Here is a 14,313-nt window from a genome sequence, read left to right on the forward strand (position 1 = left end):
TTTTATGAGGGAAGAAAAATAAATTAAAATACATTAAAAATCATGTACTCTCGGGGGCTGGAAAGATGGCTCAGAGGTTAAGAGTATTGCCTCCTCTTCCAAAGGTCCTGAGTTCAATTCCCAGCAACCACATGGTGGCTCACGACCATCTGTAATGGGGTCTGGTGCCCTCTTCTGGCCTGCGGGCATACACACAGACAGAATATTGTATACATAATAAATAAATAATTTTAAAAAATCATATACACTCATTTTAACGAGCATCTATTTCACTTGGGCATAGAAAAACACCAATATTATATAGAATGTTAGAAATTGTACTTGTCAGAACAGAGAAGGTTCTCGTCCTCCTCTGAGATTTACCCTACACATGCCTTTGGCTCGGTCTCCTCACCTCTGAGAGCCTGTTCACTCCCATGTGTATAAAACATATTGAGAACTACCAGTCCACTCTACGACACTACTGCTATCAGATGCAAGTTTTATTAAACATCTCCAGTTAGGATTTAAAACAGAAGCCACTAGGGTGCCAGCACCCACTCTGGTGTTTCCTGAGATTTCAAGACCTTCATTCTTGAAAGTAACGTATCCTTCCTTCCACAACGTAGATCAACTACAAGAGGAAGTACGAGAAGACGAAGGACAAGTTCACCTCAGTTGTGGACACTCCGGAGCACCTGCGCACCACCAAAGTCAACAAGCAAATCAGCGACGTAAGTGCAGAAGCCAAGAGCCTGTGTTCTCGGGTTCAGGAACGTTTGCCCAGGAGGGGACCATTGTAGACTGAGATGCAGGGGGCGGGAGGCTTTGTCGTCTTTCACACTGGAGACTTGTCATTCAAATCGGCCAGCCTGCCAGTGGAGCATCAGGCCCCAGCAGAAGGCTACGAACGCCTATTGGGTTTATAGAATTGCCTTGCCCTCCTGTTCACTTTCTGTTTGTATTTTAAATTATAAATGGAGAAACGTCATTCTGTACCTTCCTGCCTTTTGATCCGCCGCAGATACTTTATAAACTGGAATACAACAAGGCCAGACCCAGAGGCTACACCACCATCCACGACACACCCATGCTGCTGCATGTCCGCAAAGTGAAGGATGAAGTCAGTGATGTGAGTAGCCTTGGTTAGCCCCTCAGTCTTGGACTTTCACTACGATGGCGTAAACCCCAGGTAGTGACCTCTGTCTGGGGAAAAAACCACTTGGCAGCCTAATAGCCTGAAATCATAATCCTCCATTTTCCTTATGATTCTGAGTTGGCTAGACGCAGCAAAATAGATCTATTCCAAAAGCTGTAGGCAGACATCTGGGCCACAGCTGGGCCAGAAATTCAAGGCAAATCTTCCAGGCCCCTGGCACAGTGTGTGAGAACCACGTCGGTGTGAAGGAGAAGGGCAGGCAGATGCAGAGGTACAGAGTGCAGTTGGAAGGGACTGACTGACGGAGCTTAGTTAGCCCAGGACAGCAAGACAAAGCAGATTCGTACAGTTCGTGTCCGAGGGAGAGAGATTGGTATATTGGTCAGGTCAAAGGTCAAAGGCAACCCCACCAGAACCAGGAACGTGCCTACTCATCTTGAGATAATGTCAGCTGGGCATGGTGGCACGTGTCTTTAATCCCAGCACTCCTGAGGCAGAGGTAGGTGGGTCTCTGTGAGATCTACACCACCCAGAACTATACAGTGAGACCCTGCCTCAAAAGCAAAAAGCAGACAAGATCCACAAACAATAATGCCAAAGAATTCGACCCTTCCCTGGTACTGACCTTTGGTTGCAAAGGTCTATATATCACTACAGTGATTTGCTGGGAAACAGTGCAGGAGAAACCAATTTGGGTGATCATGGCATTTAGGATCAGATAAGCACAGCCATGCGGAGCTGAATCCACAGACAGCCACACTCACACAACTCTCAGCTGATGGTCATTTGGCTTCTATATAAATGAGGGTCCTTCTGGGCATCTCCACATGGATCGGCTGCTGGCAGTGGAGTGCCTGGGCTCCAGGAGCCAGAGAGCCGAAACTTCAAAAGTCAGTCGAGAGCTAAACCTAGAACTCAGACTTCATTCCCTCCCTGTTTTTCATACACATTCAAGAGATGTGATCACTTGCTGTCACTGAGATAAATTCTCGTAGAAAAAGAATGTTTTATTTTGACGCATAGTCGGGCATTTCCACTCTGTGATTGGCTGGCCCTGTTGCTTGAGCCTGGATGTGGCCGCACCGCATGGCAGAGGTGCACAGCAGAGCAAAATTGCTGACCTCTTCATGCTTGAGATACAAAAGAAGAGAAAGGAGCTGGGGTCTCGGGCTCCCCTCAAAGGACCAGCAGGCAGTGCTGTTGGGAGGTAGAAGAAGCTGTGGGAGATGCAACCACCTTCTACCACCTCCTAGCAACACCTGAGACTGGGGACCAAGACGTTAGCATATGAGACTCTAGGAACATTCCAGATCCGAACTACGGCAAGTGCTAAAGCTCCGGATGCGCGAACAGCAGAGCCTTACTGCAGGCCAGCGTGGGGAAGTGGTCCCACGGAGGCCATTGTCAATAAAAGCGCAGCATGACACACATGCCAAAAATACTCTCTCCACCTTATCTTCCCTGAGGAAAACGAACTCGTGTTCTTGCACTCTGAATTTCACAAGAATTCCTATCCATAAATTTTCAAATATTTGACTTTTGATCGGCACAGCAATTCATGTCTATAATCCTAGCATTTGGGAAGCTGGACAGGAGGATTGCTAGTTTAAGGCCAGATAGAGCTACATAGCAAGATCTTTTTCAAAAATAAATCAAACCAAAACTAGGTATTTGCTTGATTTTTGTAGTTGAAAACCGCCATCATTTTCACTGAAAAAAAAAAAGGTTCACTATTTATTATTTTAAAAATATTTAATTTTCTGTAGCTCTAACTGGCCTGGAGCTCACACTGATTCCCCTGTCTCAGCCTCCCAAATGGTATGAACCAACATGCCTCACATAGATTCAATGTTTTAAATAACTCTGTGGTTATGTACACTTCTGGGTTCACACACGCATGTATAAATACACAATGTATACATATACATACATATATATGTGTGTATATACATGTTTATATATTTATCTGAGTTGAGGCAAATATGCTGTGCCTAATCTCCATCCTAAAAACTTGGTTATTACTGTGCTCAGGATTGCATTGGTAGATGAATAAATATGCCATACCTGTTGACTATGGGTCACCATGAAATAAATATGCCATACTGTTGACTATGGGTCACCGTGAAAAACACGTGATTATCCAGTACATTGATTGAGAAGGTGGAAATCTGTAAAGAGCATCTTTGCAATGTAAAATCTGTTAAAAATAAGTTTGGATGTTACAAACATAAACGATCATAAGCATCTGTCAGGTCGAGCCCATATGGGAGCAGCTTGCTCCCTGCAGAAAATTGAGGCATATCTATATCTGTTTCCTCAAATGTGTGTTAGAATGTCCTGGGGTGTTGGGTACTGATGAAAAGTACTAATTCCTAGGATTTTCTCCTGGAGTCTGGATTAATGCAGTAGGTCTGTGGTCAAGCCCAGAATGCAATGGTTCTTATCGTAAATATAGTAACCCCTCCTATGGTTCCTTGCCTTTGAGAAGCTCACTCTACCGTAGTCATGGTGCACCTGGGATCCTTCCCCTTCAACTAGTGGAAATGACCAGATTGCATCCTAGGGCCGTGGAATTTAGGGAAAACAAAAATAGAGAAGCTAGAAGTCCCAGACTCAAGACAGAGGAACGGCTTGTCAGGCCTCTCCCGTTCGATCCAGTTACCAGCACTCATGAGGTGCAGCTGTAGACCCACAGCTGTGAGGAGAGCACCTTTCAGTCCCTCTGCACCCTGAGTGTTTATGTGCCGGTCCCTGGATAGGAGACAACGACTTCACTTTGAAGGGCTTCAGCTAAATAGAAAGCTAGGTAGATAAAGGGCTATGCTTTGAGCAGAGAGCGAGAACTGTGGGAACACAGAAGGAGGGCAGGCCTGAATGCTTGCTCGAGGGTGGGTTTTCAGGGCGCCTGCACCAGGCTTCCCTGATGCAGGAAGGTAAAGTGGAAGTGGGTAGCCCCAGCTCCCTGTTCGGACCACCCCGTGGCCACACTGTTGACCACACTTGCTGTGTTCTGACATATCTGAGGAAGAAGGGCCCATCTCTTCACAGCTCCATCTCCTCTCCACAGCAGGGTTTGACTAAATACTCTCACAGGGAATATCATGTGCTAACATTACAGTTTTACTTTGTTTATAAAATGTTTTACTAACTTCCTTCCTAGGGGAAAAAAGTTTACCATGTCACTGTTTCCTCCCATAGCTGAAATACAAGGAAGTTTACCAAAGAAATAAATCCAACTGCACCATCAAGCCAGATGCTGTTCATATCAAAGCAGCCAAAGATGCCTACAAAGTCAACACCAATGTAAGTGCCAAGATGTTCCCCCAAGGCAAACTTAGCCTCTTTTTGCTGCTGTACTAGAACACCCATGACTAGGTAGCTTACAGAAATTGATTGACGCTCTAGAGACAGGGAGGTCAAAAACACCGTGTGTCTGGCGTGGCTCCTCCTACTGCGTTCTCCCACAGCAGAAAGCGGAAGGGCAGGAGAGCAAGGGAAAAGGCTGAGAGATAGCTAACGCCCTCCTGCGCCATGAGCGCCAATGCTCCTCGAGGCTCTGCCCTCACGACCACACGGCCTGCTGAAGGTCTCCCCTCCTCCTGTCATCACAGGGCAGGAAAACCTCAGCGTGAGTTTTGGCTGTGATTTGCCCTTTGCTTCATGGCAACCGTGGTAGGGATTTATCCACTTCAGCAAGCTTGGGTCCTTTCGCATCTCTTTGTGAGACAGAGCTCTGCCTGTCCAGATGGAAAGCTCACCTCCAGGAAAATGAGTACTGAGTGATGTTAAAAACCAAACACCCCTTCTGCTCCTCCTGAAGGAGCATGAAGAAGGGCAAGGGCGGCCTGACCTAGTCACACGTTACATCTCCTTAGCCTTTGTGAGCAGCTGAAACCTGAAGGCTAATTCTGCAATGAAGGCTGCACTCTGGAAAGGGCTTCAGCCTCTTTCATTCTTTGCCCCATGCTCTCCTCGGGCCCTCCGCCTTAACATCTCCTTCTGAAGGAGAAAACGGAGTTACTAGCTGCCATCAGGTCACTGTCTGGATCCTCCACTTGTTTAGAGCTGCCTGCATTGATGTGTGTCTTTAGCTGTAACATCCTAAAGTCTCATCCACAGAAACAACTCCGCGAATTAGATGATCACCAACTTTTAAAAATATATAACATAGTGTCATGAGACATTAGTAGTAACCCATCTGATTCTCATTCATTCCAAAAGCATTCATTCACTGGGGCCTATAAACTAAGGTGCCATAGGAGTTAGCAAGTGCCTTAAGAATAACTGTCTTAGTTAGGGTTTTTATTGCTATGAAGAGACACCATGACCACAGCAATTCTGATAAATAAAAACATTTAATTGGGGCTCACTTACAGTTTGAAAGGTTTAGTCCATTATCATCATGGCCGGAAGCAAGGCGGCATGCAGGCAGACATGGTACTACTGGAGCTGAAATTTCTTATAACGTGATCCAAAAGCAACAGGAAGTGAACTGTCTCACTGGGCAGAATTTAAGCATATATGAGACCTCAAAGCCTGCCTCTACAGTGACACACTTCCTCCAACAAGACCACACCTCCTAATAGTGCTATTCTATCTGGGGGTCATTTTCTTTCAAACCACCACAACAAGTTAGTCGGCAATGAACAGGGAAATAGATGTGGGAAGGAAATAGACCCTGTGGAATCTGGGTGGTGGTTGTATGTAGTCTCTGTAATATTCCAGCCACCTTTATAGAAATAACTGTAATTTACTTACAAGCTAACCAGCACTTGACTCTGCAGGAGATGAGGGGGTACTGGTAGTTAAGGAAGATTGTAGAATCATTTCACCCAGAAGCATTTCAAAGCTTTAGCGCTGATTTGGTACAAAGGGTGTCGATGGATGACCTGAGTGGCTGGCGAGCTGCATCGAGCACAGACAGTTTCACGAGCTATGATTGGTGGAGTGTCCACCTGCAGGAGTCTCCCTGCGCACTGCATGCATTCGTAAACGGAGCCTGAGTACTGTCTTTCTGTCACATTCAAACAGCTGGACTATAAGAAGCAATACGAAGCCAACAAAGCCTACTGGAAGTGGACGCCTGACCGGCCTGACTTCATCCAGGCTGCCAAGTCATCGCTACAGCAGAGTGACGTAAGGACGGAGGCAGCGTGTGGCTGTTTCTAATATGCCCCGCCAGGGCGCTAACCCCAGCGGGTATGGTATGAGGTCCAAGTCGAAGAAAGTTTGATGGGAGAAGCAAGTTCATGAAAGTAACCCAGCTGTTGAGCCTGATCTCTGACAACAGGACATAGGCACTGCGGACTCAGAGACCTGAAGCTAGAGGGGGTTTGGCTGGGAGACCTGAATCCTGGTCCTGGTTCTGGTCTCTGGGCTAGAAGGGATGAAGTGAATGGCCAGGAATCCCCTCCCTTTACTCTAGGAAAGTCTTCTTCAAAGACTTCTCTCTGGTTTAATCCTCTGCTTTCTTCTATCACAGTATGAATATAAGCTGGACCGGGAGTTTCTCAAGGGCTGCAAGCTGTCTGTCACTGATGATAAGGACATGGTGCTGGCCCTCAGGAACTCCTTAATAGAAAGTGATGTAAGTATCCTGCCTTCTACAGTGTCTGCCCTGGCTCGAGGCTATCTCTTGCAGCAACAGTCCCCAGAAACATCCAGGACAGGACAGAAGTCCTCTCTGTAGGGGCTTGGCTGTGGTGCTGACACATAGTCCCGCCCTCAGTGGCATCAGCGATGAGCTGGGCGCCATCTGTAAAAGTGCTGGTGAGCCCGGGCTTGTTCTTGGCTTACACCGCAGCCAGCAGTTGACACAGCACAGACTAGGACTCGGAAGTGTGGCTCGATTCTCTCCCTGACCTTCAGTCTCTTTTCTGTGGGATCCTTTTCTTTCTACTGCATACTTCCCACATCTGGAAGGGAAGAAAGATTGTGTGTCCAGCCCTGGTGGCATATTTGAGAATGCTTTGAACTAAAGGCAAAGGTTTGCTGTGAGATGTCATCTTTATTAAAACCTCAACTTGAAAGTCGTCAGAGGAAAAAAAAAACATTTTGAATGCACATCAAATTCTTTATTGTGCGCCGTGGTGTTATCCTCTCTGATATTGTTGAGGGATTTGGGGGTCAATTAAAAGTATGCAGGATACTCAAAGAAAGTAAGAAATGTCTACTTTCTCCCCCCTTCTCCTCCTACAGCTGAAATACAAAGAGAAACATGTTAAGGAAAGAGGAACGTGTCATGCTGTACCTGACACCCCACAGATCCTCCTGGCAAAGACTGTCAGCAATCTGGTGTCTGAGGTAACCCACCCACGGCCCATATGCTTCGCTTCCATCACCAGCTGAGGCCCCAAGCAGAGCCCTTAACACGCTTTTTGTGGCTTCCCCCAGAACAAGTACAAGGACCATGTCAAGAAGCACCTGGCACAGGGTTCATACACGACACTGCCAGAGACCAGGGACACAGTTCACGTCAAGGCCGTGACCAAGCACGTCAGTGATGTAAGTGGCCAGCCACAGAGCTCTAGATGGCAGCTTTGAATCGGGTCAAAGACTGCCATCTCCTTGCTTACCAATGCTTTCTTTTATATCTCAGCATCCTTAACCTGAGTACTTACTTGTACACGAGTCCTAAATTCTAGTTTCTAAAACTGTATTGGTATTCCAATCGTGGCAGACATAGGTTCTGCTTCATAGCACAGCCAGCAGTAGAAGGCATAACTAGTGTTGATAATGGGAGGGAGCAGGGCCAGTCAAGAAGACCTCTGCTACCGTTAAACAACTGTGCAATGTGAGAGCTAAAATCACGTTGTGCACCTCAGTAATCTTTGCCCACTGCATCCAGCTCTTAGAGACTATGACTCGTATATTCTAAAGGTAAGAATCAAGAGTAAGCATGTAATATGCTTGAATTCAGTTCCCTAAACTTGCCTGGTATCTGGTGTTGGTTCAAATAGAGAAAAGGTGGGGAAGAAGTAAATTATGACCCAGAGATCAAAGTTATAACTGGCACCATGATGGGGAGCCATGCATTTTCCCGGAGATCTTCTCAGAGTCTCAAATAAATCTTTCTCACCTTCCTCCGCTCACATGAGAAATTCTGATGCTCTTTAGACAAATTACAAAAAGAAGTTTGTCAAAGAGAAAGGGAAGTCCAACTACTCCATCATGCAAGAGCCCCCAGAGGTGAAGCATGCCATGGAAGTGGCCAAGAAGCAGAGCGACGTAAGTTCCCCCTCGGCATCCCAGTGGACCCCAGATGAGTGTGCGTTCTTGCTCTAGTGATTTCTCTAGCCAATGGGTTTAGAAGCACAGTGGTGCAAACTGGCTTGCTTTTACTTAACATGAAAGATGTTTGTATTGAATGAGGACGTTTCAGAATTCTGTGTACCTCAAGCATTTCCTTCCCCCAAATAAAGGTTGCTTATAAAAAAGATGCCAAAGAGAATCTGCATTACACCACAGTTGCTGATCGGCCAGACATCAAGAAGGCCACTCAGGCAGCCAAGCAAGCCAGTGAGGTAAGAGCACCCTGAAAATGTCCCTGGCACCCAATGGCTACTGTGAAAAAGAAGAAGGGGTGTGTGCCACCACGACCACACTGCCCATTTCGGTTCTCTCTCGTATAGGTGGAGTACAGAGCCAAGCACCGCAAGGAAGGCAGCCATGGGTTAAGTATGCTTGGCCGCCCAGACATTGAGATGGCCAAGAAGGCAGCCAGGCTGAGCAGCCAGGTAAGGGAAGAGGGCAAGCAGTGACTCCAATGTGAGATTTTAAAAACCGTCCAGTGAGAAGTGCTTCCCAGAAAGAGCACTGTCAACAACTAAGCAGACACGGGCTCTTAAGTTGCACGGTGGCCCTTTGAAAAGTACTGAGGGCCTTGACTCATTTCCTGCTAACCTAGCTAGGCTCTCTAGTCTTCTAGATCTCCATTTGTAGGTATGCATCTAGCTGCCTGTGTACTAAACTGCTCTCATGTGACAAAGGGAACCTCTTCGCAGGCAGTAAGATTCATATCCAAGTCTGCTTTATATGTGGGTCACCTACGAGAGACTTGGCACTGTGTAGCAGTGATGAATTTCTAACTTTTAAAACCCAACTGCATAAAAGAATACCATGTCAGTGCCATGTTTGTGGCACATAGCACATGCAGTCATGATGGGGCAACTTGAGATTCTCCTCAGTAACATGAGAATGATGCCAGCAAGGAAGTGCTCTGGCTTTCTCATTTCGTGGACCTTGGTCAGAGGTCCTGTTAGTGCTGTTTAAAAAAAAGAAAAGAAAAAAAGAAAAGAAAAGAAAGAAAAAGGTCAAAGGTCCTGTTCTTTTTTCTGTTAACTTTGTGTTGGAAACACCATGACCACAGCAACTTTTATGAAGAAAAGATTTTTGGGGGGTTGCTCGCTCACAGTTTCAAAGGTTTAGTCCATTATCATCACAACGGGGAGCATGGCAGCGTGCAGGCAGACACGATGCTGGAGCTGAGAGTGCTCCATCTTGCAGGTGCCAGGAAGATTTAGCAAAAGAGACCTCAAAGCTCACTCTCACAGTGACACACCTCCTCCACATCTCCTGATAGTGCCACTCCCTTTGGGGACATTTTCTTTCAAGCCACCACACATCATACATCCTTTTTCTTTTCAAAGCTTTCCTTCTGAAACATGCTTGGAAGAGTAGGAAGATGTTAAAAGTGTTTTCCCCCATAGCTCCTTCATCCTTTGTAAAACAAGTCTTCATGGGAGTAGTTTTCTATCTGGGGATTGTTCTCCACTCTTTACAAGAACCAGTGTCTCGTACAATGCCCTGAAAACCAACTAAACATTTAGACATTAAACCATTAAATAGATGTTAAACAGTTAAAAGTAAGTACTAGAAAGAAAACTAACTTATAACCACTTACAGCACTGTGTGTGCTATAGACCAATAACTGAGCCTTGTGGACTGACAGAGCCTGGGTGCTGCCTCTTGTTGGGCCATGGGACCACAGCTACCTCAGTGGCCTCCACGGTTAGTGAGCAGAAGTAGCCTTTAGAGTTCCAAATGTCACTGCCCTTTCCTCCCAGTCCAGCGCCACCCTTCCCATTGCTGAAGCATTGAACCTTATGTATGGACACACCTTTGAAGATATGGTTGGTTAAACCAAAGCCCAAGGTGCTCAGATCATGTCTGCCATTATGGTGGCTGCATTTGCCTGGCAGCCCTCTTTTGGAGAGCAAAGGTGTTTGGGGTTGTTGTTTTGGGTTGTTTCATTAATTTTAAAAAGTTGGAAATTTAAGTAAACTTGAAATTTAATGAAGATGCTCAGGTGAAGCCAACTGGATGGCTGCTCCTCAGAACAAATATTGCTTCCAAATAAAGTTACAGTCTACAGGGTGGGTCTGCACACTTTCTAGGCTTTGTTCTTACTCAGCATGAGGGTCTATTTCTTCCCATTTCCATGTGAACTAGCGCACTTTCTTTTCATGTCATAGCTGTGGTGACCATCCCTTATCTTCTGGGTTTCTAAACATAAGCTGGAGTACAAATTGTGTGACCACTTACAGTATGGGCATAGTCACTACCACTCCCATTTCCCTATCGGGTGCTCAGGAATAATCTGGATGTTTGCATTTGTTGTTAGGTTAAATACCGAGAAAATTTTGACAAAGAGAAGGGCAAGACACCAAAATACAACCCAAAAGACAGCCAGCTCTACAAAACTATGAAAGATGCCAACAACCTTGCAAGTGAGGTATGTTCTTTGACTGTGGTGAACTGTATACATCCTGTTGCCTTCTAACCAATATTTCAGGAGCACTAATCACTTTCACCATGTTCTCCAGCTACCACCGTTTCCAAGGCCCTTTAATTACCCCAGAGAAAGCCATGAGGCAACCCTTTCTTCCCTCGGCTCCTGGTAGCCTCTATGTCTGTATGATTCTGCCTGATTTACAGATGTCATATTTCTTTGTGTCTTATTTTAAGTTTCCTCCGCAGCCCTCCCCAGCGTTTGTTTCATGAAGCAGCATCTTCCTGTTCATTTCCTTGGTGCTGTTTTCTGTTTTCTAGTTATGTGATTTCCAGTTTTTCCTCCCTTACCCCACTAGGTTAAATACAAGGCTGACCTGAAGAAACTCCACAAGCCTGTGACTGACATGAAGGAGTCCCTGATAATGAATCACGTCCTGAACACAAGCCAGCTTGCCAGTTCTGTAAGCTCCATCATCTGTGCTAGAAACAGCTCCTTTCACCCATTTGTGGTTTGCTTCCTCCTCTGAGCTCCTATGGTCTCTTCTCTGCTACTGATACTTACTCTGCGTTTATCTTAAAATTCCTATCTGATGATATTCCTCCAAATGACATTAATCTTCCAACCCTGCATCAGCACCTCTTAGAATGCAAAACTGCTTCTATTTGGGTTGGGGATGTGGCTCCATAATGTTAACCCATGAGTTTGATATCCAGGAGAAACAAACAAATAGTTCTAGTCCTTGCAATGATATAAAAGAATTGTCTAAAACAGCCTCTCACTTTCACTGATGCCTACATAGAAGCATCCATACCAGTGCAGTGTGTGTCTCTAGACTTAGGAACAGTACCACACTGGAGCTCTATCTAGCCAATTTTTTTTCTTTCTTCTTTTTTGTTTATGGGGAAGGGGTGGAAGGGAGTCTCTCTCTAGACTTGGCTGGCCTGAAGCTTGCTGTGTAAGCCAAACTGACGCTGGACACAGATCCCTGACACCCCTGCCCGAACACTGGGATTAAAGGCATGCACTGCACGCCTGGTCCTTAGACAGCCAATCCAAAGAGGGAAGCCTGAGACACGTGGAACCTTCCCACTGATGTGCTTTCTGCTGCTTCCCCTCAGTACCAGTACAAAAAGAACTATGAGAAGAGCAAAGGCCACTACCACACGATACCCGACAACCTAGAACAGCTGCACCTCAAAGAAGCCACGGAGCTGCAGAGCATTGTAAGTCCATCAAGAGGGAGGCCCACAGCCAGTGTCTGTTCGCCCACAGTATCAATAACCAGCACCAGGTCCACTCTAGGAATGAGGCTTTTAATAGACTTTATTTGAGAAAAGGCTCACTGGTACTGGGGCTTTGAACTTAGTAACATTTTGATAGTATTGTATTAACAGTATTTGTGAATAATAGAAAAATATACATGCTGACTGAGGTTTTCTGTCCTGCCAGGTTCCCACAATCATTAAGTCCTAAAGAAATCACACAGAGGTCTACATTAGTTATTGGCCCATTAGCTCAGGCTTCTTATTAACTCTTACTACTTATATATATTCTTGTCTATGTTATAGCCTCGTGGCTCAGTATTTTATTCAGTGAGGCAGTCACATCTTGCTTGTTCTGTAGCTGGGCCAGGACTGCTAAATAAGCTTTCCTCTTCCCAGAATTCTCCTGTTCTCATTGACCTGCCTCTACTTCCTGTCTGGTTGTCCCGTCTATACTTCCTGCCTGGCTACTGGCCAATCAGCGTTTATTTAAAAATATAATTGACAGAATACAGACAATTGTCCCACACTATATGCATGCTGTACTGTTTGTTCTTCAGGTTATGGCAATGTTATGACAAGGCTGGAAGCATGACAGTTAATTTCCAGGCAAGACAAACCCCTTACAATCACCCTGATGTGCCCTTTGGTCTGTGTCCCAAGTCAGGAAACACCAGTAGACAGGGATTCCTAGGGGAGGGTTTTACTAGATGCGTGACATGATCAGATCTAGTCCTGGAAGAGGATCTGGGTGCTATAATTTTTTTCAGAAAAGTTTTTTTTTTCAGAGAAAATAATGTTCTATTAACATGGCCTTGCTATCACAAAATCACCATTATGGGGCCCCATCGGGTATTATCCAGCAGGCTGAGTTACTTTAGGTGCCCCCACATCCCATGTAAGCAGTGTGTCCTCTTCCAGTGCCCCATATAATCGAGAGAGCTGAGTTGAGCGATGCCATTAAGGCTATGAGTGGAAGGGTCTTTCTGTCTTTGTCTCAGTTTCTCCTCTGTGAAATATTCTGTTTATGTGACTCCCTATTAATAATAGCATGTGGTAAGGATGAGGTAATTTTATTTGATAATGTCAAGTTTATTAGTGATTCCGTCCAACTGTAAACTAGCTTTCCTTTCTATAGCAAATAGTTAAATAGAGAGAGATGACCCGGGGAAGTTATGTGCTTATAAAACCTCATATGCTCTCCATTCAGTTGAGACCCCAGATCTCTGGTGATAGCTCTTTCGAAAGGACTGGGGGTTTTATCAGCAATATCAACAGATGCTATTTATTGTCAAAGTGTTCATGTATCGATATCAAATCCTGGCCAACCTTCTCCAAGCATCATTTCCATAAGTCAATATTCCCGTCAGCTGATTGTTGCCACTGATTCTTTCGTGTCTCTAAATTAAATCTAAACATGGTAGATTGTACTTTTCAGATAGCATTGATTCTCAGCCCCACCCCCCACCCCCATGTACAGGCATCAAATAAAAGGTCCTCGATCAGCAACACAACAGGAAAGTCTTTTGAGTGACAATGAGATTAATCAACTGGACATAGTTTGTCAACTAAAAGTCCTTTCTCTAGCTTGGTAGTAGCCCATCCCTGTAATCCCCATACGTGGGAAGCTGAGACAAGAGGGCTATGAGTTCAAGGCCAGTCTGTGATCCATTGTGAGAACCTGTCTTGGATATTAAACCAGTTAATAAATTCCTGGCCATAAGTAAAGCCTCTGTCTGGGAATTGACAAGCAGAGAGATACTTAAACAGACCTTCTCATCCCTAGGTGAAATACAAAGAAAAATATGAAAAAGAACGAGGAAAGCCCATGCTTGACTTTGAGACTCCAACATACATTACTGCCAAAGAGTCTCAGCAGATGCAGAGTGGGGTAAGTCCTGAAGAAATACCAGAAAGGACGGAAACATCAAACCAGTAAACACCGGCTCAGGCAGGACCATTTCCAGCCTCCGGTTATCCAAAAGTGATCAGAGATACAGCTTTGTAACCCATGACTCCTAAATTCCTGCTCATTGTAGGAATCTTATAATTATTTTCTTTAGGATGTTTTGAGTAGGATTTGGCGTTCATGTTTTGTTCCAACAAGTATTTTCATAAAATTAGAAAACAATCCTTCCTAAACATGAAAATATTATATGGACCACAGTGTGAATATTTCT

General features: G+C 45.2%; 1 protein-coding gene across 22 annotated transcripts in view; it reads left to right on the forward strand.

The window, feature by feature from the left end:
* The window catches only part of Neb (nebulin), a 184,403-nt gene that overhangs the window by 147,224 nt on the left and 22,866 nt on the right, over positions 1–14,313 (forward strand). For all 22 annotated transcript variants that reach the window (XM_075985243.1, XM_075985221.1, XM_075985227.1 and 19 more), the window contains 14 exons: positions 609–713; positions 1,004–1,111; positions 4,337–4,441; positions 6,170–6,274; positions 6,621–6,725; positions 7,337–7,441; positions 7,532–7,642; positions 8,255–8,365; positions 8,560–8,661; positions 8,770–8,874; positions 10,761–10,871; positions 11,227–11,331; positions 11,990–12,094; positions 13,920–14,024. In XM_075985243.1, coding sequence (XP_075841358.1) covers positions 609–713; positions 1,004–1,111; positions 4,337–4,441; positions 6,170–6,274; positions 6,621–6,725; positions 7,337–7,441; positions 7,532–7,642; positions 8,255–8,365; positions 8,560–8,661; positions 8,770–8,874; positions 10,761–10,871; positions 11,227–11,331; positions 11,990–12,094; positions 13,920–14,024 — 1,488 coding nt within the window. The remainder of the gene's footprint in view (positions 1–608; positions 714–1,003; positions 1,112–4,336; positions 4,442–6,169; positions 6,275–6,620; positions 6,726–7,336; positions 7,442–7,531; positions 7,643–8,254; positions 8,366–8,559; positions 8,662–8,769; positions 8,875–10,760; positions 10,872–11,226; positions 11,332–11,989; positions 12,095–13,919; positions 14,025–14,313) is intronic.

The sequence above is a fragment of the Microtus pennsylvanicus genome, chromosome 9, assembly GCF_037038515.1.
Source record: "Microtus pennsylvanicus isolate mMicPen1 chromosome 9, mMicPen1.hap1, whole genome shotgun sequence".
Taxonomy (NCBI): Eukaryota; Metazoa; Chordata; class Mammalia; order Rodentia; family Cricetidae; genus Microtus; species Microtus pennsylvanicus.